The 26129-nt window shown below is 40.5% G+C and overlaps 2 protein-coding genes across 6 annotated transcripts in view; both read right to left on the bottom strand.

Annotated features, from left to right (window-relative positions):
* Positions 1–18075, bottom strand: part of piezo2a (piezo-type mechanosensitive ion channel component 2a) — a 78589-nt gene extending 60514 nt beyond the window's left edge. For all 4 annotated transcript variants that reach the window (XM_076971375.1, XM_076971376.1, XM_076971377.1 and 1 more), the window contains exons 1-2: positions 17369–18075; positions 6116–6211 (exon numbers count right to left, since the gene is read on the bottom strand). In XM_076971375.1, the coding sequence (XP_076827490.1) occupies positions 6116–6211; positions 17369–17432 (160 nt within the window). In that variant the 5' untranslated portion in view covers positions 17433–18075. The remainder of the gene's footprint in view (positions 1–6115; positions 6212–17368) is intronic.
* A 1676-nt stretch (positions 18076–19751) lies between these two features.
* impa2 (inositol monophosphatase 2) lies at positions 19752–26000 on the bottom strand. Of its 2 annotated transcripts, none has more exons than XM_076971374.1 (8): positions 25364–26000; positions 24365–24498; positions 23881–23985; positions 23693–23738; positions 23393–23501; positions 23176–23284; positions 22766–22917; positions 19752–21411 (listed from the first exon to the last, which is right to left on the bottom strand). In XM_076971374.1, the coding sequence occupies exons 1-8, from the start codon at positions 25436–25438 to the stop codon at positions 21293–21295; spliced, it is 849 nt and encodes a 282-aa protein (XP_076827489.1). In that variant the 5' UTR covers positions 25439–26000; the 3' UTR covers positions 19752–21292. The 2 variants fall into 2 exon arrangements, with proteins under 2 accessions (XP_076827489.1, XP_076827488.1); XM_076971373.1 differs by having other exon boundaries at positions 25636–26000.
* Positions 26001–26129: the final 129 nt, after the last annotated feature.

Genomic DNA, 26129 nt, shown 5'->3' with positions numbered 1-26129 from the left:
TCCACTGCAGTCAGCAAACACATTCCTCAGAATCAGTCCTCAAACTATCAAAGGCCAGGGTATGTGAGATCCCGAGGGCACGCGGACATCCACAGCCCACATGTGCCAAGCTCCCACCAGCCCAGCCGTTATGGAACTGGACCATTATTTTACAGCATCTTACACTCTGATAAATGCACTGAAATCATAGTCATGTTTCTACCATATTGTAACACATAAAATCCCACTGTATGTACTCCCATGTAAATTCCTCTGTAGCTTCTTCAGGTCATCAGCAAACTAAGTAGCAATTACAATGCTACTAAAGATGTTAGCACACTACAAGGAGAAAGGGGGGTCAAGGTAAAATGAATAAATGGGGAGCACAGCACGTAACGTGGAGCAGACAGAAGACTCCATTTCCTGGAGGAGAGAACGTGAGGCAAACTCATTAAGTAAACTAAACGAATGCATTAACGTTTCCTTTTTAAAACACTAAATGCATTATCCCATCAAGTGTTTAGGAACATTCAGGCTCCAGTTACAGATGAACTTAGTTTGCCTTCTACAATAGCAGTAGTCTCCTTTCAACTACATAATACATCTTGGCTAAATATGCAAACACTGCAAAATGTAAGCCTGAAAAGAAGTCTAGAATGCACAAATAACATATTATATATTTATTAGCCAACTTTGTTGCAACATCAGGAAAAAGGAACATGAAAAGGTCAGCCCACACCCAGCCAAACACACAAACACAGCCCACACAGACCCATTCACCATCCTCCAGCCAATAAGACACCTCCAGCCTGTTGATAGCCAGTCATTCCACCAATCACAACACACATCATTACAGCCTCCCTACTTAAGTCCACATGATGATCCAGTCAGTTCTTTGGAATGACGTTTGCCATCCTGAGAATACACCAAACAAAACTATTCCAACACTATTCGGTCTTTCTTTGCCTTTTTTACCTTTTGTTTAAGCACTTGTTTTCCTGTTACATTTTTGCCCTCACTTCACTCCTCTGTTTGTGCTTAATCATTTATTTTTCTTTCATCTCACATATGCTCCACTCCTTTTACTGTAATGTCTTTTGCCAACTCAGGAGGCTGATTTTGACAGGTCAGTTTTTAAATCATATATAATTTTTTTTGGAAATTCAACAGAACAGTAAAGTGTGCATGTGGACATACATGTAAATAGTATGATGGGACTCACAGCTCACCTTTGTATTCACCTTTCGGAGCTTGAGATTGTGTGTTGAGTCCAAAGCTAATCTCCTGAGTCCAAAGCTAATCTCCTGAGTCCAAAGCTAATCTACTGAGTCCAAAGCTAATCTCCTGGGTCCAAAGCTAATCTACCAGGTCCAAAACTAATCTCCCCAAAGCAGAAGGATATTTTTTTCTACTGTACTAGCACTTACTTTCAATTCTTTAAAAAAAATCACTTGATTGTTTTTTTTCAAGAATACTACTTTTGTAGCATTCATTAAAAAAATGAATACAAAACACCAAAACAAATTACACCCAGTAAGAACACAGGGTGACTTGCCAGGGTCAAGTAAGAAATAGAAGAGGAAGTAGCAGTGAAATCATCTACCAAGTCAGAGTTGTGCAGCCCTGTAAGGATGGTGAATCATCATCTTCCTGAGGAAGTGCTGTGAAGCTGGCTTCCAGAGTTCCACGAAGGTCAGGGCGCCTCTCCGGCCACCTCTCCATTCTGTTTCCTCAGGAAGCCATCTTGTCTCCTGCGTTCTCTCAAGTGGACAGATTACATCTGTTCTGAGGCCAGGACCCAGGACAACCTACGCGTCCCTTGTGCCGCTGCCTCTCGCCTCCCATCAGCCTGGGAGTGCGATTACTCACGCTGTTTACAGAAGAAGAAACTTTGTGCAAGCAGGAATGTAACTTAAATGTCAAACTGATTCTTACTCGAGGTGGAGCAATTCAAAATGATACAAGGTCAAAAGCTTTTAGATAGCCTTTATCTGTTACTATCAGTAAGGGGAGTCATGTCAGTGGAGTCATGTTTGAATCCTTGTTGAATCATGCTTTCTGTGTTTCTTTTTTGCTTCCTGCTGCATCTTCAATGCTCTTAGTACAGTTTGGCATCTTGATTAACACACAAAAGGAAAGAGCAGAAATCTAACACTAGTGATACCTGATAAGGTTAATGAAATTGGTGGGCAAGCTGAGCTTTAACTATATATCTCCTGTAATTTTCACTTCAGTTACACCCAAGCACATATCATCACCCCAGAAATATTTTGCCTCAGGAGAGCTAAAGGAGCTCTGGCTTCATAATTAATGGCCAACATCTGGTGGTGGTGACGTAAGGGCCAGTCAAGGTGTACCGACACAGACTGACGCACCCCCTTCCTGCTCTACTGGAGGGTCTTAACCAAACAAATACCCACAGCACAAGGCCACAAAGCCACAGCCAGGCTGCTCGGGACTACAGCTCAGCAGAACCTTACTGCAGCACACCTTCCAGGATGGGGAGGTGCAGCACATGACTGTTTAGGCGTCTACCGGACCAGCATGTCCGAGTTACATGTTATAAAATCTAACCCAAAGAAACAAGATACAACGATTGGGTATGACAGATAAAGGTAATTGCAAAATCAACATTTGTATAACAGATTGATAGTAATTAAGGAGATACACAGCAGTCAATATTGTGTACTTTTCAGATTTTTGAATAATATGCTTCTAATGTCAAGCTTCAAAGATTTGTTGCAGTTTTTTGTCCACTCACAATTTACTTTTCTGAAAGCAATGTTGGCAAAACAATGTCATCTTATATGGTGCAGGAAAGCTTATTTCCTTTGATAATTAACATGTTGGTTCCATCTGTATGTACATTTACATTTATGGCATTTGGCAGACGCCCTTATCCAGAGCGACTTACATTTTAATCTCATTTTTATACATGTGAGCAATTGAGGGTTAAGGGCCTTGCTCAGGGGCACCTCAGTCATGGCCTCAGGTCTGGGAATCGAACCCACAACCCTCCAGTCACAAGACCAGTTCCCTAACGTCCAGGCCATGACACACGTGTATGTCACACTTGTACAACTCAAAGACATTTCTTTTTAGCCCTATTCTGAAAGACATCACAGAGGGCATTTTTACTATATTGCTAATTATTGGACATAGGCTAGATTTTTCTTGAAAAAATGAGATTTCAAAAATTTATTTTGTAAAATCTTTTCTCTGGAGTGTGACATAATTCAAAGGACCATTGTTTTTTAAATATGTACATTTATGCATAATGCTATGCATATGCAAACTAGACTATGCTTTATTTGTCTATGGGGATCTTTTGGGAAAAAAAATCAACACTGTGAAATCAATAGTCAAAGTCAAACTCAAATTTATTTCTATAGCGCTTTTCACAACACACGTTGTTGCAAAGCAGCTTTACAATCGTATGGGTCCAGATCCCTAATGAGCAAGCCAAAGGAGACAGTGGCGAGGACAAACTCCCTATAGGTGGGGGTCTAGGAAGAAACCTCGGGAGGACCAAGACTCAAAAGGGAACCCATCCTCCATTGGGCGGCCCGTTAACATACTACTAGTAGCATCTGTTAAAAAAGTGTACAGATGATGATGTTTAAGAGTGTTCAGATGGTGCTGGCAAAGTATGAGGTGACAAGAGAGTTATTTGAACATAATATGATTTGATACTATAAACTTGACTCCTATATAAAGATTAATGATACTCAGTGATGATGTTTTCCTCCACAGCGCTGTGCTGGTTATTAAAGCCCCAGCATGGGGGAACAGGCAGGGAGCAGCACCTCCAGGGTACTTAACTTCTGAGCTTCAGCTATTATGTCAGCTCTCCCCCCCCCCCCCCCCTCTCTCTCTCTCTCTTCCCTGCTGTCTCTTTCTTCCATTCTGTCTCTCAGTTCATACTGGCCCTGCTGAACTCTGTGGATGACTTCCTACTTTAGTGTTCTTGACTGGACTGTGCTGTGTCAGTCACTCTGGCTTGCATTCATGTATGTCTATGTTGCAACTATGTGGACCTGGACTGGAAAAAAAACTGCAAACTTGGGAACCACACCAAAGTTATCACTATATCCTTGCGATCACTTTTAGGGAATGCATTGCTAACAGCTCACCTGACAATGCCATATATTTCATATGCAGTAGACAGAATACTGAATACTGATCTAAACCATCTTTAAAAAGACTTTTTTGAGTTTGACTGTATGTCTGCAGTCTCAATATGCATGGGTCATTCAGCTATTGTTTAATCAATTACTTGTTTATTTCTTAAATTGAGATGCTTTCAGCGACTTTGTGGATTAGCAAGACTGCTGTATCAGCCTAGAATCCAGCATGTTACATGTTACTACAGGCCTTGAAATGTGTTTCAGATGGAGGAAGCAGACACCACCTCAGGTGTTCCTCACCCAGCCATTTCAACACCATCAGCATTACAGTTAAACAAACTTTGGGTATGCCTTTTGTAGAAAGGATCATCTTACTTTCATAAAGCTTATCAGGGTAGCATCCAGATGGAGAGAAGTCGAGGTTCAGGGATTAAGTGGGGGAATAGATGTGTTGAAAATTGATAATGTACTATTATTGATCCTACAAAAGGTATATGCAGCTTCATACAGCTGTAAATGGCAGCTATGTATAAAATCTGCAACTGATTAGGGCTATAAAGTTAAAGATAACTTAATTGCAAAACCAAGCGAAAGGTAGTTTAAAGATAAATATGAGACATGAACTTTAAATGAATTTTGTTTGCATAACCTCTTATTGGAAATATTTTATATGAGAGTTTTGTATGGGAGGCAGTACTTGCCCCGTTTGGAACTACATCATTGGTTCTGAAAGGTCAGTAACTGGGCAGAGTAGGAGTCTGAATGCCTGAACACTATTCAGCAGGTAACCCTTTTGTTGAATGATTACACGTACACGTTACAGAGGTATGCGTTCATTAGGATAGATACAGAAGAACTCCTTTTACTGGACTGGGTTCATTTTGAGTACTGCGTGCTGCTGTGGCCCAGGGTTCAAATGACGGCCGTGATGAGGTCATGGTTGAACTAGTGAACTGATGATACACGTGCGGGGGTGTTGGGGGGGCTGAGGAGAGACACACACACACACACACACACCGCATTCCTCTCCTCGGACTCTCCTCCCCCTTTACACAAACACCACTCAGTGCAACTCTCCATGTCTGCTGCTTTCCATGCATATTTTGCAAAGGATATGTCTGAGTGTGTGGGAAAATCTCAGAACGGGCTCATTTCGAATTCGGTTACTAAGGTTCACATTGCTATGGTTTATCTTAAATAGATCTTACAGGTATTCTCTAGTTGTATGAATGCACACAACAGTTTTAGACATGTGAATAGAAAGGGTACAGAAAAGGTTCCAGTGCTGAAATACACCAGAATCAGGCTGGCTTATCAAAGATACACACAGGTAATGTAATACAGTTAAAAAAATTATAATATGCATAATAATTTCTAATAATTTATTTCCTCTGAACACCGTGTGAGATTTAGAGGTTCATACAGCAAGAAATTAGGTTTGGTAAAGGTGGCTGAGCCCTGGATAGAGCCCGACTGGACAGGGCCTGTCTGGACAAGGCCCGTCTGGACAGGGCCCGTCTGGACAGGGCCCATCTAAACAGGGCCCGTCTGGACAGAGCCAGTCTGGACAGAGCCAGTCTGGACAAGGCCCGTCTGGACAAGGCCCGTCTGGACATGGCCCGTCTGGACATGGCCCGTATGGACAAGGCCCGTATGGACAAGGTCCGTATGGACAAGGCCCGTCTGTTCTTCATGCCTCTTCCAGGAACACAACATGGAAACCAAGGATTATGGCCTTGATGGTGGAACCTCACAGACGATTTAAAAGTGTAGACAAGCACTTCCTTACACCTCGTACTGAACACTGATCATGGAATCATGATCTTCTACTGTACACACTGATGGTGCACCTATCCACACTCTCATAACTCACATGTGAGTCTGCACACTGCATGCAGGTTGAATTGCACTGCAGTTTTACAGCTTGTTCTCCCAAGCTTAGAGTGGACAGAAGAAGTGGAGGAGGCCACGTCTGGAGTGTTGAGGACTCACTGGGGCTCAACTCTTACCTCGCATAGTTGTCTGTGTTGGCTCTGCGAACAGCGGTATGAGCAGGAGGTAGATGAGGTAGACGCAAGACAGCAAGTTGTACCGGAACAGACATGCTACAGCGAGGAGAAAGCAGAGGAAAGGGGTTAGAATGCCACTCTGCTCCTCACAGATAAACAACATGCTACTTTATGAACAGACCAAATCAAAATTCTTATAAAGCAGAGCCTCTAATTAGAAGTGGCAGGAATAGCACAAAACCTCTGCATATTAAAGGACTGAGATCATACAGAGTACTGCAGACAGCCTTCAGGGTATTAAGTGGAGGGGGGTTAGCCAATTGGCTTTGCTTTTGCAAGCTGTTTGAGATACACTTGAGGACCTTAACATTCCATTATTGCTTGGCAAAATGCTTTGACAATATGGGGCAAACACCTAGATTTTAATGCATGTGCTAAAACAGGAATAAAACATAGATAATTAATAAGTCATTTCACTTTGATCTACACTTTGATCATTTCACTTTGAGACCTGATCTACAGACCCTGTAGAATGTTGTTTAGAATGTTACCTAGAGCATTCAGGTCAAACTGAAAAAGTTAAATTCTCTATTTTGTGATAATCTTCTCATGGAAGATGAGGAATAACCAGAAGTGATATACAGTGACTGAGAGCTTTGAGGGAATTATTGCTGTGATATGCTAATTGGACTCATTAGTAAAACAATAAATAGCTTAGTACATGTAATATGATTACCAGGTCATAAGTATATTGGTATAGGTAATGGTATATTGCTAATGAATTATCCATACTATAAACCTGATTTGTAATTTCCAGTAGACTACACTATTTTCACATAACTTCAAAAACACTATACAATTTCATAGAGTTAACCCATGAAAATGTTCATATGACATCTTACTCTTCATCAAAGACACAGGAGCCAAGAAGGTAAAATGGCTACATTAGTCAGGTAGAATCATCCTTTGATGATCACCACTGCTGAACACACAGTTCTTGATCTCTTTTCTTTTGATGGGAATTTGAAGGGAAACGTTAGAAATACATCACTGGTGTTAGGTACTACCCAGTTGTTGTTGTCTTTTTTTAGCATTAACTGATTGGCTGTATCTGTTAAATATATTTTCACATTAAGAGTTAAGATTATTGGATTGCCTTGTGTTTGATTACTCCTGCGTTTTGCCACTTGCTGCTTCACTGTATTCAAACAGACCCTGCCCTACACTCTCCACAGCCTCACAGAATACCCCAAACTACCGTTGGCTAAATGAGGCTTATCGCGCTTGACTAAAAGAGGGTGAGTAACTGTAAGCACTTCCTGTTTCTGAGGCCTGAAGGGCAGAGGCAGGAACCAAGGCTCTGCTAGGCCCCAGTGTCCTCGGTCAGCCCACAGGCGGAGGGGTCCTGACTCTGAATCATTATTTTTGCTCTGTTTTTTTCCTAGCTCGTATAAAGGTTTTGCAAAGCTATGAGACATGTGTGTATTTTTCCAAGGACAATTTGTTCGCATTGATTTCCTTCAGAATGTAAGACTTGTATGGCCTGACAAATTGTGCAGTGCTAATCGTGTGAGAGCAGGCGACGAAGGAGAGACCCGTCTCAGCTGAATCCTCCTCTTTCCAAAGCTGGAAATTCAACCCAGCTCAAACCTCCCATCTGTCTCCCTTTGGCCTGCTCCTGACCGCACAAAAAACATTTTCTCTAGAACTGAAAACCAGGAGATCAAGCACTATTTAGCATAGAATGGATCATTTGCTGTGGCCCTTAATAAACTGCACATTATCATAAATATAATCTTGCGTCCCTCGGTTATACTCTCAACAGGCTTAAACACCCAACATCAGGCAGTTTACACACACAAAACTGGTAAATGAGCCGCAAATGCTAAATGAGTCATCGGTAATTCTTGAGGAACGATGTTATTTATATCTGTTGTGGGCTTCTTCTTTTAAACTTTAAACAATAACCAAAAACAGTTAATCCTGACATCCTTCCACGTCTGAACCAGACATTATTGTTGGTGTTTATGTCTTGATTCCCAGCACATGGTGCTTGTGAATAAGAATAAATATTTTGACAGCTTTGGGTTTCAAGATGGTTTCCATATCAGTGTGCAGTTCTTTATTGTTTCATAGTAGGGTTCTTGAATCGTATTATTATGTTGGACCTGGGAGGGGGTGACCGATCCTGCAGTATTAGCAGGATTAGCCTGCCATTAACACTTCCCAGATGGGGATCCTTATACTGTCAGCAGCACTAACCCAAAGCACTGGCCACGGACAGTACTGTCAGATCAGCTGTGGAGAAAATTATGGGCTCCAAGCCATCGAAAATGTGCCCCCTCCCAAAAATGATGCCTGCTTATATTCTTTACCTGGCATCAAACACCAGCACTCGTTAACCATGGATATGTTCTGCAAGCTAGATCAAGCTAGAGCAAGCTAGAGCAAGCATGCCCTGCTCCTGTAGGGCATCCCTGCAGACATGTCATTTTAGGTGTTTCCTTTTACGGACCATCACTTTCTTGACAGGGTTGAGGTTAAGCAATGTTCACACCTCATCCAAGTATTTACATTAAAATAAACAAAGTGAATAAGCCTGTTTGGGTTCAGTTTTCCTTTTCAGTCTTTTAATCACTGAATAACATTGTAGCAGGCTGATAGGACACACAAGTTCAGCTACAAAGATGTTTAGTGAAACTCACATCACTGTTTGATTCATGGAAGTCACAGACTGCTGGTAAACACTGATGCGCTGAACATGATTAAAGAAGACAAGCCAACATTCGTGTGTAGAAATCAAATACTCGTTGGCTGATCGTTTGAAATTATTGGATCTCTCCTATTATTTTCTTTCACCGTTGCAGCTCTTTCTCAGATTCTGATCTTAATTTTCAAAAATGTTTGCTTATTGTTTCTTTGATCTTATTCCGAGTTGCCTAAACAATAAATAAATAGAAAGACATCATTTGCATTAGTACTGTGCAGAAAGAGCAGAATGCATGATACAATGATAAAATACTTAATTTAAAGTAAAAAAATAAAATACTTAATTTATATTTCAGTCCTACACAACCTTTAGTCCAAATCTTGCTCGGTAAGTTGTAAGGACTTTTACCATTTTAGCTAAGCCAGCATAAAACACACATTTGAGAACGGTATGACTGTACTCCCAATTTTTGCAAAGCTTTCACTTCAAATAAATGGCTTTAATCAAGTCTTATTTATTTCTGTTAAATTCTACTTTTCTTTTTAGGTATATAAATTTCCTATAATTTATAGGGTGGATAGCAAATTTACATATGTCAGCAAAGAAAGCCCAAAGATAGGACAACTTTGTCAGGAGCTGGACAGGGGAGCAGTGTTGTTGGCCTATCGGTCACTCATTTCAAGGAACTCGAGAGAACTGCTATAGTATCAGTTTCTGTAGCGATGACAGATGTACCATTTCACAAGAAAAGAAGAAAGTGTACTTCTGTGGTAGCTGTGTCACTGAGAGGTATACCTAACACCATTCATCTAATTTGTTGGTGAGCTTGAGGTGAAAGGTTTGTTTGACTGTAAGAGTCTTGCAGTTTTAAGATGGCTGTGATAAGAATGGCCCTCTGACTATGGCAAGTGCTCTACACCACACACGAAAGTATGTCCATTATGGCATGTTATGACTTTTATACAAAGTGCTGGTAGTAATCTTTGTAATGCATGGCTGTGACTCATGCAAGCCAAACGATTTATTCTCAACAACATGTGCAATTGATTAGAAGCGCAATGAATACACATCATAATTTCACAATACTGCAGCCATTTATATGTCAAATGTGCCCCAAAAACCTAGTGTGATAAACATAGCTAAAGCCATTGAAGTAATTCCAGTGTTTTGGCTAATTTCAGACTTTTGACTTTTCAGTGCCTGCTCAACATTGTAGGCGTCTATGGTTCTCTTGAGTCTCCTGTGTGAGTCAGAGACGATGTGGTGTTCCACGTCTCTGTGGCTCATGTGCGGAAAAGCTCTGGCAGACAGTGTGTGAGAAGAAGCGTTCACACCCTCCTGGCCTCCTCACAGGTCACTGATGAATCACCTCACCAAGAATACAGCCAAAAAGGCAAGTAGGCAACAATAACATCTGAAACAATTGACAGACCACTAACCATCAGATCCAAAAGTAGGCATCGTTTGGTTGAGGATTTAGCATTAAAATCATGCAGCACATGAACACAGGCTGCTCGGTTTGCATTATGACGTTCTAGCATTTTGTGAATATAGAAAGAAAGCCTAGTCTAGTCTTTTAAACTAGTCAGCTAGTTTAAAAGAAAATTGCCCTTTCTAATTGTAACTGTATTTTATCAGTTCAGTGAGCTGATCACTAGTCCAGATCAGCCAATGCATTTTGTTTTTAAGCAGACAATAGTGAGCTGTGATTTCAAACATGCTTACCTGAACATAAAGACATATTTCAGGCTAAAGCTACAGGTTTTTATTTGGTTTGCTGTTGGCTTAGAAGGTTCCAACATTCCTAATGTGAACATTTACATCCAACCCAAATATGATGATGTTGACTTTGAAATAATACCAATGCTGACAAAAATATGTCCAAAAAATATTAATACGAAAAAATTATTGAAAAGTTATACAAGAGCTAAATATTAACGTAAACTATAAATGTGTCAGTTCATTGACACTGAGGAATTTATGGGAGGTTGAGAGGACTGAAACCTCAGGCAGGAATTGTTTTTGTGTGTGTGTGTGTGTGTGTGTGTGTGTGTGTGTGTGTGTGTATGCACAAAGCAAAGCCCTTCTGATTCTGCTTACAAACACAGATTCACACTAGTATACATGCCCACACACTCACGGTTCCTTTTCACAGATAATTTCATAAATTATCTTTCAAAATTGGTTTCTTTAACACTGTAGAACGTAATATTCCTTCTGCAAAAAACAGCTTTGCATTCCATTTTTGTTAATACAAAAAAAATAAATAAATAAAAATAAAAAATAACTTACTGGGCTACATCTTTGCACCTTTTCTTTGTAACGGAGTTCAATACACTGAATTAAACTGATCCCAAAACAGGAATTATTCACTAATTTATTCCCAGTCACTTTACATGGCTCCTGCATTATCTGCTATTTTAACAATGTGTTAACATAATACTCAAGTGAATGTTGAGCTGCAGGTGAGTGCAGAGATCAATGCTGCACCAGAACCCTTATCCAGGAGCAGCAGGGGAGTGGTAATCACCACGCAGAAACCAGGCTGTCCATTAGGTGCTCTGTCAAAGCTGTGCCACTTCATTACATTTTTTCAAATTTGCAAAGTCTTTATTATTTGATTATATAGACCTATTAAAATCATACAAGCATAATTTAAATGTTCTCTTCCAATACCACTGACTGCTTAAGAGGCCAACTGGTGGTGACTGGATTATAAAAGTGTATCATTTCACAGGGACCAATAAGGTATATTATTAAGATGAGATTTCAGTGTCAATATTGCTTCTGTGGTGAAAAGGAAAATTTAAACTGGCTGACAATGCAGAAAGATGTTGGGTTATAGTTTCATGCTGTTTGGGTACAGATCCGTGTGGAAGCCTCATTGTGGTCTCTGATTCAGTGAACGTTTATGAGCAACTATAACAAGAAGGATAACATAATCATGGACAGCAAAATAACTTGTATTTAACAAAATAATCCTTAGTATTTAACAAATATATAATTGCAGCCTTAGAAACGTCATACAAACCTCTAAACCAGGGGTGCCCACAGTTTTCAGCTTGCGAGCTACTTATAAGGTGACCAAGTCAGAAAGATCTACCGGGGTGGCGGCGAAGGTAATTTGTTGAGCGGGGGGGGGGGGGGGGACGTAATTTGTTGAGGGGGGGGGGGGGGGTGGGGGTGGCGTACGTAATTTGTTGAGTGGATTGCAGATTGGCTACCGTGAATGTCAATCAAAATACAACCGTCAGTGCAGATGTGCGATTCATCTACTACTATTTTATGTGACGCGATCTACGCACATTCCTTCGCGATCGACCGACACTTCCTTCGCGATCGACCGGTCGATCGCGATCGACGTAATGAGCACCCCTGCTCTAAACTATGTTAAAGGTAACAGGATTGCCTTTAAAATAAGAATGAATATCTGAAAATATCTGAACAGTCTTATATTTATATTAAGTACCTATGTTACACGTTATAATTAAAAGCCAAAAAATAAAATGTCAGAGAGAGGTTCTGAATGCATTTTCGATTAATTGCCCAGCCATATTATAGAGCTCTTCCCTGCTGATTCATTCCTGAAACAACTGTAGACAATTCAGCAAAAACATATCTGCCACAACTGAGTTAGAATGTTCTTCTACAGTAAACATGCCCTGCTCATTTAAATAAACATCCACTTCAGTACCAGTTACCGTTCTGTGATATGTATATAGATAACGTGACTACAACCAGCTTGGTGTGATGTTTGCTTTGTCCGTGAATGGAAGCTTCGCAACCAAAGGTTTCAGGCATCATTCAGTGGAGCTCCATGGTGGAACAGCGCTGAATTGTTAACCTTCAGCGTCCTCCCGTCACTTAACACGTGTCACAAACACGGAGGGCTTGCAGCTGCGTCTCCCAGTCCGATCTCGTCCAGCCAGCGCTGGTATGGAGGAGAGCAGGAAGATGAGCTGCCACAGCAGACACAAGCCAAGAGCCACCAGCAAACCAGCAGCTAACTGTCTCTGTTGTCACTTACATGCAAAGGACTAGAAAAGCTTCAGGACCAAACAGAGGCTGCTCATGCTGAAATTTAGTAGAGGAAGCTGCTAGAATAATAAGAATTAGCATTATTAGATACTAATTATAATATCATACAAACTGTGCAATTTATTGCATTGCATGCTGGGATTTTACACATGTATGCCTAAAAGATATTTAAAGCATTAAAGGGATTTCTACACAGGGAAAGTCAAGTCGGATGTGTGCAACGGCAGCACAGTGTTTTTACTTGGCGAATCTGAGCTGTTGGAGGTGTGATCTACAGCTGGCCTGTTTCTGCTAACCTCCCTTTAATTGCTGGGGTGAGAAAAAAAGCTGGATTTAGTGCGGCAGAACGGGGGAGCACAAAAGGTGCTTTCAGGTGACGGAGTGTATTTCAGTGACCGAACTGTCAGATTACAGACAGGAAACAGTTAAGATAAAATTACATGAATAGTGCTACTATGAGGCAGGAGAAGAAAAAGCAACACCCAGAAGGAACACATGGGTGATCAAAATCTGATCCTGAGCCACTCGTCATATCACAGCCATCCCCAGAAAAAGAAATATGACCTCATGTATTTGACATAGCATGTGAAATAGTGAAAGACTGTGAGCAGCACTCTATCTGTGTTTTTCTCCCCCTGACATATTTAGTGAATTACTATGACTGATCCTCACTTATTTACATGGCACACCAAAAGCACTTGTGACCTTTTCAGTATAGACCAAACTAGCAGATCCTTGCATGTCCCAAGCTCTCTTGTAGCTCCTTTGAACCTCTCCACTAAATTGACTACTTTTGTCCCTCAGTCACTTGTTTAACACTCAAAACCCTTGATGGGTTGAATGCGGTGGGTACATTTGCCAGCTGTACTCTGAACAGCTTGAATGGGGGTGCCTTCTGAACTCACGGCTCCTCTGACTCATCGTGTCCTGCAGTCCTGCGTCTGTTGGGGAGTGTTGTTTCCGACTGAACACGAGACATGCACGCGCATCAGCCGGGGACAGAGCTACTGCTGGGGCACGTCTGGAGAGCGAGTTAAGACTCTCCTAGTGATGACAGATAAGAGTTGATCGGGCACACTCTACATTGTTGTAATACCTTCAGAATATGAAAATCCTTAGATTTGCAGTTTAGTAATCATAAACATTACTGATTTTTTATTCCTAAACTGTCAAATTCCTACTACACTGATTTAAGGTTTATGGCCTAAAACCAGACACGTAACCCTGGTAAAGTGCATTATGTTTTGAAAATTTTAACGGACCATTTATAATCATACTGTATATGTATAGTTCAGTTAATGTCACTTGGCGTGAGTGAATTTTACAGTTAACCAATGTTTACACAGATTAAGGCTAATCTTAACCAAACAAAGACCTTCCACTGGGAATCTTCACTAATGGTGTAATTTAATGCTTAAGGTTTCTTGAAAGCTAATTCTGTTCTTTGTTACATTTCACAAAAGATTTAAATCTTTTTGCAGATTTTGTTGAACAGCAAGTAAATCATGGTTTTGTCTAATAGTATATTTTTCTCTTTAGAATTTGATTAGACTAAGTCAGGCACCCTTCTCATTTTCTCTCACATTTGAACTGTTATATCATTTAAAAGGGCCTCGATGGAATGGAGTTCACTGGGTTGTCGCATGCTTCATAGTAATAAAGCATCTAATCAGAGCTTCCAAAACTTCACGCAAATATTTAGCTTATTTTTACTTACAGGACTGTGTGAGTGAATCCCCAGGTTAGCGTTAAGAGGCTTCTCCTTTCCACTTCAAGGTACAGGTTGGCACTCTATTCACGCATGCTGTAATTTATAGGGAGGCTCTATATAAAGTTTATAGGCTCTGTATACATCCTGAGACAGAGGAAACAAAATGTTTGTCTCAAGTGAAGCCTGCAATAAAATAGTTAAGCCAAAACAAGACTCGTCCAAACTGTCTTCCCACACAAGAGTGGCATGTTGTGAGGCGATACGTTTAAAGGTAAACTCCTACAGACCACAGAGACGTCTGGCCAAGTTTACCAATCTTGCTTCTAAGTTTTAACACATACTGATAATATTTAGAAACCTTTTATTTGGTGAATAAGAGGGAAAAATCAACTAAAGTTAGAATTAAGAAGAGATTTCCTATGGAAGGTAAGTATCGAGTGGGTGGTAAAATGTATACACAGACAGAAAAACTAAGGACTTGCTAATCTGAATATTTAGAAAAGAAGCATTTTCAAACAAATTCAATTGTGTTTAACCACAGTCAACATCAACAAAAATGACTCTAGATGACCTTTCAAGGCACAACTGCTGCTTTGTATTATTGACTACTCCTTGCTAAAATTCACAATTTGAACTTTTCGGAAAAACCCCATGATATAATCTTGCAGCTACCACTATTAGGTTTTCATCATGGATAAACAGTCACTGAGGCAGTTGTAAAAGAGACTCTCCCAGATATTTGTGTTGTGGGAATCTTGGGAACTTTTTATTGAAGTTTCTAGAAGATCTACCAGAGAACCAGTGAGTCTGGAAAAACAAGGACCGTAGATAAAACTGATGAGTCATGTGCTGCAGATGCTGAAGAGATGTTTGGCACTATCGGGAGAGAGTGGAGCTGAGATTCTTCTGCTTCCAAGAAACCACATTCAGACAATTATGGGTGTGAATATGAAGGCACAGGACTGGGCAGGGTGGGGACCACCACGCAGGGGTGGAGGGGTGAGCGGTGAAGGGAGAGCCTGGAGGAGCAGGGTGTTGCTCAAACACAGCGACCCTGCGCTCTGTCTATCACTGCAGAGCGCCACACGGACCCTCTCTTCCCAGCCTGTTTTAAGAAAACATCACGAAATGTGATATAGAAACAATGATCAACATTAACTGAGCATGTCAGGAAGTTTAAATATGACATACATTCATGAATGTGTTTAAAGCAACAGAAGGAAGGCCCCTTCCTTTGCAGTCTTGGTGCATAGTGTTTAGTCAGTGCTTTAAATGTGAATAATACATGACACTAACAGTTCCAGGCAAGCTCATAAAATCACAACTCCCAAAATCCTGATGACACACATGCAAACCATTTGGTGACACATCAGTTGGAAAAAAGTCTGAAAGAGTCTTTGTATCTTCAGCAGCTCTACAACAATGGCTACAAAAATAACCTACTGTGCTCACAGTCCTGGACAGACACAGTGAGGTCTTGTCAAAAGTCACTACTTATTCTGTGCTACCTAACTGTGCACATGAGGAAGATCTTTGGCACTGATTATGCATGGCTTACAGCTATATGGTTGAACATTGCACTCACGATTGTGTGTCGCATGTTCAAAAGTTGTGGAGGCTTACATGCTATCTACCACTCATGAAGATCCCATGGAATTCCTGGAATGCTCCCTTAGGTATGTTAGCAAATTGTTGCTCTCTTAATATAATAAATATGCAGTGAGAGAGAACCATCTGTGGCAAAGCACCATGCAAATATGGGGAGCCCTTCATGTTTTGCAGAGGCCCAGTGATGGTCTGCTGAAGGCTGCCTGACTCTCATAAGCCCTATTAGAGGCTTAAGCTTTGTGTCCATATCTGCCTCAGGAGCAAAACACACAGCTGACCCTCACGATGCATCTGAAGGCAGCTGTTGCCCGAGTTCATTAGACTGCATGCAAAAGTGAAATGTATTTGTTTGTTGACAGTTTAGAAACAAATAAAATGCCACATGCTAACCATTAGCACAACAGTACTACAACACCAATACTACATGAAGTACACTCGCTATGTCTTAAACAAACAAATCGTCACTGATGATATGAATAGGATAAATGTATGATTAGCGCAAAATCTTCATTAGTGGTATTAATCAAGTAGTTTATACTTTATAGTCAATGTTTATGTTATTCCAGCTCTATAAAAGAACTCATGTTGATTTGACATTTTTTGCCACTGAATATACACATAAAAATGGGCACACAACTCATGAGTTTGAGACTATTTCATTTAAAATTTAAATTAAATACCTAAAGTTCAATTAATTATCTATGGTGCATGTTTTCTATGACTGATGGATTCCCACTAATATAACTTATGGCTCATATAAAGCACATTGTTTAAACAAACAAACACCATAACGAAACAATTTATAATTTCTTATATTTTCTAAAATTTGGAGTTACTGCACACTAATTACATATGAAACATATATACCATATACACAAAATGTATTAGAATTGACTAGTCATAAAACATCTTTTCCTGTCATGATAATGCTAAACAGGCTTCTTTTTATATATAAGCCGTATACCTAACTGCTATCAAATTATAAGTTGTTTTATATGTACAATCATATAGCTCATTATTAACAAGAAATAAATATCGCTGTTATTATTGATGGTATTGTTGGTAATATTATTATAGATCTGTTTGATTTTTCTCTCTTTGTACTATCAACAATCAAGTCTGTTTTATCTTGTTAACGTCAGAAAAATATGACAATTTAAAAAGAAAAAGCAAGAGAAATACCTACCTGCTGCAAGACAAACTGGGAGCAGCAATCTGAAGATGAGTCCGCAGACCACTTCGGAGGCCATGTCTCTCTCAGATTGATCAATTTACGTTGAACTTTGAAGTCTATTTTCATCAGAATGCTTCAGGTCCAGTCCTCAAGTCCAAGATAACCGGACATGGTCCACACTGACCACTACCACATCCCTGTTTCACCCCAGTGCGTCCCCCCGAGTCCTCATGACAATCCACACTCTCGAAAAACAACCTTTCGCTCGTATTACCGTCTTCTGCTCCAACTTCACCATCCAAATCTCCTCACACATCTGCTGCACAGGTTCTCGTGTACGGGACGTTTAGTGTGTGCGCTGGCAAAATGTCATTTTAGAGCGAATGCAAACTTCCCTTCTCGTTACCTGTTGACAGGGGAAGTCATAACTTTAGGGCAGGAGTAAACAGTGGCGCCAGTCACTGTGTGCAAGGCAAACGTCCAAAAGGCTTACGAACTCAAAACGTCTTCAATGTCCTCACCAACAATCAAAATTGTGGCATGCTGAATGATCTGCTGAGGCTTCAGAGCGCCGTATTCTAACTTTTAAGGGAGGTTAATTCGCCGTATTCTAACTTTTAAGGGAGGTTAAATTCGCGTGTGTCGCGCGCGCTGGAACAGCTGCACGCGCGTTCTCGTCCGCGCACACTTTTGTCCTCCTGAATGAAAAGTTGGAAAGACCACCCTGTAACTGACAAACGACTCCGCCATTCAGAAGTCAAGTAGAAAACGCAGGGGCGACGTCTGGTCCCAATGAGATGGAGCGGGAGGTAGAGCAGCTACAGCTGGAGGGAGGAGCGCTCCTCCCCCGAGGAGCCCACAGGCGCGGCGGGCGCGTCCCACGGTTCTTCTCCAGCAGGTAACTCCAAACTCATGGTCTCTGCAGCCAGCAGAGACGCGGAGCATGCAGGCGTGCTTTGATACTCTGGAAATGGTCTGCTTTCCAAAAGCAGTTGGAGTGCAGGCTAAAACCTCGAGCTGCACAATTTGACTAGTTTCTGTTGAATAAATAAAACAATAAATAATAATAAAATAAAAAAACAGAATCGTCAAAGTGATGACGAATGGTCTCATCTATCTGTACAAATTGAATTAGCTAAAGTGGATGCATAGTACTATGGGTGTTTCTTTATATTTTTGGTGTTTTTTTTTATATCCGACTCATTTTGTTGCAACTTACTTTCTATACTTTCTTGGGTAATAAAATGTGAGAGAGAGAGTTTTTTCCGGAATATATCAGTGAGCCGACTGTATTGGGCAACCTAATGGCGGTAGCTCCATCTACTGGTAGAAAACTGAGCTTAAAATTGTAGATTGTTTTTTTACGTCTAAATCTGCTTTGTATCGAACAGTACACATTCATTTCAGTATTCATGAGATACTTGTAAAGACAGCTTTTTCTAAACCTATCATGTTGGACTGGAATTGAATGTTCCAAGATAACTAATTCAGTAAGCCATAGTCTGAAATAAACCCACATCTTTACTAGTTACATTAACTTTTACACTATAGAACCAATTCCACCAAATAATGTTAAGATGAGTGCATGGCCCATTATTTAAAAAAAAGAAAAAAAAGATGTTAAAGATGTTTGGGACACACATACTTTTAATGAAGTGGATGGCTTTTGAAACTATGTCGTGTATGATCCCATCCTGCTTCGTGTTTTACTTACATGTCCAGAAGGAACTACACAGTGACCTTCACATTTTCACCCACCCGACAACAGGAAGACAGGCCATGCTCATTCTTTAGTATAAGATTGGGGGCAAACATTTTGTAACTTTGGTAGCTACTTTTAGTCATTTAACACTGAATTTAAGTAGCTAACAATGAAAAAAAAACTGTATTACTTATCGTTTTGAATTTAAAACATGGTTAATATTCAGAAGATAACTTGCTCAAAAAATCTAATCAACCATATGTAAAAGCTACTGGAATCTGGAATTCTACCAACCTGCACTTCAGTACATATCCCAAATTAGCATACTACTGAATCAGTTTTCAATATATTACAAATATCAGAGTTAAGTGTGTTGGAACTAAAGTACAGAGCAGCAGATCAGAAGTTCTACCGTATGCCTCTTCAAGGGTGCAGCTTTGCTACTGGAAATCTACTTCCCTTGTCAAACATGTGTTTCTCCAAAATGCTAATAAACTTAGGGAGCCACACAGGGAGTGTTAGGTTAGGGATAGGCTTAATAAGTGTAACTAGATCATGGATAGCAAACCAAGGCAGGGCTGGATACATTTCATCTGGCTGCATGTGGGTTTAATTTAGTTCACCTTTTGACCTTAGCAGTTGGACATATTCAGAATGTGCACTAGTGCAGCACTAAGTAAACAAAACGACAAAAATCCTTCAAAGTTTATTCATTACTCAACTCCATGGAAACATGGTGGATGCTAGTCAGATAATGACTGATTTGATTACATTTATAGAGTTGCTTATAAAAATAATAATACAAAGCCAAAATAACAACAAAAAAAATCTTTGCAATTCAGTATGAAGAGATTAGTGACGAATAGTGATCCAACACACTGAAGTCCAGCATGGTGAGGAGAAATGTCATTCCTTTAATTGTAGCAATTGTTGCTTACAATAGTAGTCATAAGAAAATCATAGAAAGAAATGTGAATATTAAAACAACAGGTAGACTTTGTTGGTTGTTTTCTGAAATACAATTTTCACCTTATGACCCAAATGAGTAAAGTATGCAACAGAATAGACTACAAACAGGTTTCTTGGTGATGAGAAATGAGTTCATGGAAAACTAGACATCCTTTATGGAGTCAAAGGCAAATGTACTAATATACAAGATCAAACTTTGCATAATGATGTAACAAGTGCTTTTTCACATACACATTTATTTTTTGGTTGAACAACTCTTTTTAAAAGCAACCTTTGGGAAGTATGGCCTAGACCTAGATTTAATCCAGATTAATAAAATAATCCAAGTAAAATTAGGCCTAAAACTGTCTTCTGATGCTTTAGTCTAGATAATTTACCCACATAACTCCCACAAAGTGTATTAATAAGACCTACACATTTACACTGTACAGCCATTAAGATATGGACATAGTACACATAGTACAGGAAAACTGCAAGTTTGGTATGAATTCCTACAGAGTAAACTGAATCAAATTTAGGATTAATCCCAACCATCATGAGTTCCACATTGGGTGCAGTGGGATTCCACCAGATGCTTCTCAACAACCAGGTGAGAGGTCTTTAGGTGAGAGGTAAGCTTGGCCTTTGGGGAACTATGTCTAGCCTGCGTCTCCCTTCCACACAATACTCCCCATGATGGTGAAATGACATGTCCAGATCATACTGGAATTCACTATAGAGTTCCTTAAACTCTCCTGACTGTACTATACTAATAAATGGCAGTGCACAACACTTAACGATTTACCAAGGACACTCGTACAAGTGTTCATAAACAAATACATTTAATAAATGTTCATTATTGTTTACTTTCACAATCACCTAATTTGTGCTATTGTTCTGACCAGTCTCTTTACATTTTTGTTGTTGTTAAGTTTGCATATGGTGAAGCCTTAAATTACAAAGAACTTGTTTAATTCCTGAAATACAATGGCTATTGATACTGCATAACAGCACCTGGCTGGAAAAATATTTACCAATGATCAGCAATTCTCCTGTGTGGATGTATAACACAGTAGTACATTTCATTTGTTTATATATTTACTCAGGGAAAAAAATAACATTGTAATATAAAGCATCATTCTAAGCCATCTCCATTGGTATGTTAAGAAGAAAAAAAAACTTTATGGGCATTTCATAAACTTTATTGTAAAGGAAGTGGCAGAATCATAGAACTGAGGTAAAAAGGCTGAGATTTGCTGTTGGAGGGTTCCTGACAGGTCACTTGGTCAGGGGTCATGGTCATCACGCCCATAGCTAATTGGCTGGAGTTGTTGGACGATGTAATCCGCTATCTCTTGTGAGCCAGCAGCTACCACTCGACGGGACATGAGATCAAGGGGACCCCCTGGGACAAAAGTACGTTTACACACAAACACACCCCCACACACACAGGTCATGGTACTGCCATCCCTCAGCAATGGAACAGTCTTTCACAGTTCTATCTGAATAGAAAGTGCTACGGTTGTTCTTTTAAGCAGCGGCACATTCACATGCCTACTAGGTTAGTCCTGGGGCAGGCAGCACCTCTCTGGTTTAGAGGGGTGATTTAGTCAACACAAAGTTCAAGCGGATCAAGCCAAACACACGTGCAATTGTCACAGCAGCCCAACACATTTGTATGTCATCTTTGCATAGAACTCGAGTGTTTGCTCCTTTTAGCAACCTCTACCTCCATGTCTCTCACTCTCCCCTAAATGTTTCTTCATCTTTTTGGGGCAGCACCAGAGTGAGAGGAAGTGATTCACTGACCACATGATCCTGACCTTACTGCCCTCTCCAACAGAGGCTCTTTGTGTACCCTCACACAAACTGGCCTGCAGTGTCACAAGTTTGCTGCCCACCTTCCACTAAACACCACACACACGCGAGCATGTACACTCTCTCTCACTCTCTCTCTCTCCATCTCTCCCTCTCCAAAAACCTCAAGTATTCATAAAAACACTGGTAAAGGGGAAAATAACATAGGCCCTGGTGTATGTCACAAAACATCTGAGGGCATCATGGCCTTTATAGCTGAACTCCTCAAAATACACACAAAATCGAATGTCTTGGACATGTATTGAAACTGCAAATGGTTTCATAATAGACAAAATAAAAGAAACAATTAATCCAAACACTAAATAAAATGTATTGGTTTGGCAAAAAATTCAGCATGCACAGCCAATCACAGATTTTTAGGTTACCTTAACAGGCAATGGCAGCTTAGTGGTGTTATTTCAACACCTCAGCTAAACAATAGCAATAAGTGCTTTGGTAGGCAATCTAACATGTGCAATGTGTAGCCCAGCTCGGTCACTCTTGCCCATTATTATAAACTGATTCACATCCACTTACACTCCTGACACTATGTGAAACATTTAGAAAGGGGTTATTAAATTGGACAATTCGGGGCATTAAGAATTAGATTATGAGTAAATTAGCAATGTACTAGCACTGTAACAATGCTGACCAAATAGGTATCATGTAATATGAACTAATTTCAACATCCTTACAAATGAAGTTGACTATTAACTTGATGATGTGTTACATTTGGGACATTCCTATATCCACAATAGACAATGCTGGAAAACATTTGAGGTTATGATTATATCTTGAACTGTCATAAGGGCCCAGCTTGAGTTAAGCATGATGAGAAATGTTAAGAGTGAAAGGTTCCCCTTAATCCCTTGGTGTGCAGGAGAAGTGAAAGGAGCCCTCACCTGTGGTGTCCATCACGCATCCGCCGGCCTCTCTGATGAGGACAGCAGCAGCAGCGATGTCCCAGCAGTGCAGGCCGTACTGGTAGTAACCCTCGGCAGCACCGCTGGCCAGCAGACACAGCGCTAGAGTCGAGCTTCCTATGATCCGCACCCTGTGCACAGAGGAGGATCCACAGAGGAAGATCCAGAAAACATCCAGAAAGCGCTTATTTGATGCCCTGTCTGAAACTACAAAACAGGCTTGGATCCCCCTAGAATTGTTGCATCCACTCTACCATGTAAGCGTGGTCGTCACTTTCCAGAGTGTTGGGGCAGAGAAGCCTCGTGTCTGGCACGCCTAACAGAGAAGGCGTCCGAATACTTATGCACTTTATACCAAACTGCATTATGAAGAAACAAATGCATCTCACCCATGGGAAGGCGCACTCAGAAGTTTCTTTAAATTCCCTAAGAAAATATCCAGTGTGTGAGGGTCTCTCTTAGCTCCGATTTCAGTCAGAATCAGGGCTTTGGACACATCTAACACAAGGACAAGAGACCTGCATATCATTGAGAAGAATTACACTATTGTAAACAGTTTACTAAGAATGTGTGGTAAATGGCTAAAAAGCCAAAACAGGTCCCCACCCTTCTCCTTTGAAACGTGCAGTCGTACACCATTGCAAAATGCCCCGTGGCCTTTCCTGCCAGTGTATAATGTTTCATCAAAACAGTGGTATATGACTCCAAGCTCAAGCTGAAGATAGGGAAAATGCACATGATAAATTCACTTTAGATATTATAAATCATAAAGTAACATACAGACATACTACAGTGTAATCATAATGATTAGGGAAGTTGGTAAAAACATACTAGCAGTGGCTGCAAATAGCAGTTAATATCCACTGTCAACGCTTAAAAGTTATAGGGGTTTTGTAATTGCCCTACCTCTTTATTCACTGCAAAGCCAATGCTTACTGCAACCATGGGGAAACTGAAAATAAAATATTCTTTAAATTAAGCTATGTCTCTGGTAAATTTATATATATATATATATATATATATATATATATATATATATATATATATATATATATATATATATATATATATATATATAAGAACTAAGTACATACCTATGGACAAAGTTACAAGTGCCATCTATAGGATCTATTATCCATGTAGGGTTATCTGTTAGGATACACTTCTCTCCTGCAGCGGAAGATTCCTCACCAATAAACCTGAAAGACAATGGTTAAAATCTAAAAAACAAACAAAGAAAAAACCCTGATTCATTTAAGTCTATAAATTACTATGTTGTGAGCCCTTCACAGTAGTCACTCCAAACTCATGCCATATATGAGGGGACAATTAAATAATAAGGATCTGTGGCATGTGTGATGATAGGCTACTTAAATATCAATTACTGACTGTTCTAAGAGCTAAAGCAGGATGCATAAGCCGATTGGTTAACATGTGCCTCAGTTCATCTGCTTCTTTCAAAGAGACCCAATCTCATGGTTTGTTGAGATGTTTGCATTTGTTGTTACCAGGGTGATTATTCTCAGACCAAAAAGGAAAGCAGCATTTTGCAGGCTCAAATATTTGTAATGTCCAAACCTGTGTGAGGGGAATCTCTCCCTGAGGGTGGAGATGATGAGTTCCTCCACCTGATGGTCAGCCTCCGTCACCAGGTCTGTGGGTGTGCTCTTACTTCTCACGCGCTTCTCCTGTTTAACAGCCTCTTGGACCATCTGGAGGAGAACATCTTACTATTTATGAGGCCTTGTTCAAACCTTATCAAACATTCAACAGGCCCACGGTGGATGATTGCTGACATGGTGCTCTGAAACATAGTTTAACGCTTTTTCTGCTCTAAAACACATCTTTGCTCAACGATCAGGGGCTTTATCAGAGGTTGTCATTAAAACAAGGAAATATCTCAACCTTGACCTGTGCAGTGCTGCTGTTCCAATGGCTAAGCCATTAATAGAAATATTCTAAGATAAAAACCCCTAAAACTAAAAAGAACAAAACTACAAAACAGTTATCAAGATTCCCACTTCATATTAAATAATTCTAGACCTTTAGCTCTGTTTAGTTCATTTTGATCCTCGTGATGTTACTGTTTACTCTGGATGCATCAGTGGAAGTATACGGGTTATTTATATCAACAGGAAGAAGGAAAAGGTCAATTGTACAGCCTTATCTCGTGTAACAACTCACTGCAATAGGATTTGCGTCTGAAGCGACTTATTTTTCAGACTAGGATCACAAACATCTCCGAGAACGATGTTAGAATTGTAATGCCAAATTTTATAAAACATAAAGCCTTCACATTTCCACCATGCCCTCCAAGTGAAGCATCTCTGCTTTAAATACGCGCTCATTATAATATTACATAACGGGCTATGCAATGTGGATTCAGACATCGCGAAACGCAACTATATATCCAATTACACCACATTTCTACAAAGCTTAGTAGTCTCAGCGGAGTTACTGGGGCGTTAGCGAGCGGTTAGCTGAGGAAGGAGTAGGAAACAGCCCACAACATCCCCGTAACGGCCGTAAGGGAGCATGATGTGCACGGTGGAGGTGGCAGGGTGTCGATGCTACTACCTTGCCCGCTTTGCGTGCTATCTGGACGGCCACATCCATACACTCTCCCCAGCGGTCGCTGTCTGTGGAGGTCATGACGAAGGCAGGCGGTTTACAAGAAGTCGCTTTAACATTCAAACGAGGGAAGTCGACGCATTCCCGTTAAAAACTGCTCATTTGTTCGCCGCCTTTGACGTTAGCGTTTCCGGAACAACTTTAAGACGAGCCGTGCGTCCGCGAACAGTTCCGATACTGAAGCCCCGGTGGAGGGTGGTTATCGCCCCACAGCTCACCTCTACGGTACACCTGCAGCCCGGCCTACAAAACATGTAGACGACACTTGCTTGGGACTGAATAATTAACGCTGGGGCGGACATACAGCACGACATATGACGACTGTACAAGGGCTCACAAACACACACGCTGGTAGAGAATCAGGTGCGACACAGGAAAGACTTGGTTGGGTCTCAGTAGTTTAGGTTAGCGCCCGTCTGTGGAAGCGTTTATGCAGCTTTTGCAGTGACTAGCATGATAACGGATTTATCTACGTTTGTCCTTCTTTGTACAGTGACTACAAAATGACAAATAAGTGAATTTAAATACATTTACAAAAACGACTACAAGCCACTTGTATGAGCATAGCACATCCACAGGGGCAGTATTTCTCCAGTCAACGTAATGGCGGAGTTTAATCGCTAGAAGACACTGTGGCCCCTTCATTTAGTTTCACTATAAATGTAAAGCAATCTGCGTTTCAAACGGAAATGTAAAATTGAACCTGATTGAA

This window comes from Brachyhypopomus gauderio, chromosome 13, assembly GCF_052324685.1.
Source record: "Brachyhypopomus gauderio isolate BG-103 chromosome 13, BGAUD_0.2, whole genome shotgun sequence".
Taxonomy (NCBI): Eukaryota; Metazoa; Chordata; class Actinopteri; order Gymnotiformes; family Hypopomidae; genus Brachyhypopomus; species Brachyhypopomus gauderio.
Note: the sequence above shows the minus strand (reverse complement) of the source record. Positions and strands in the feature narration are given on the sequence as shown.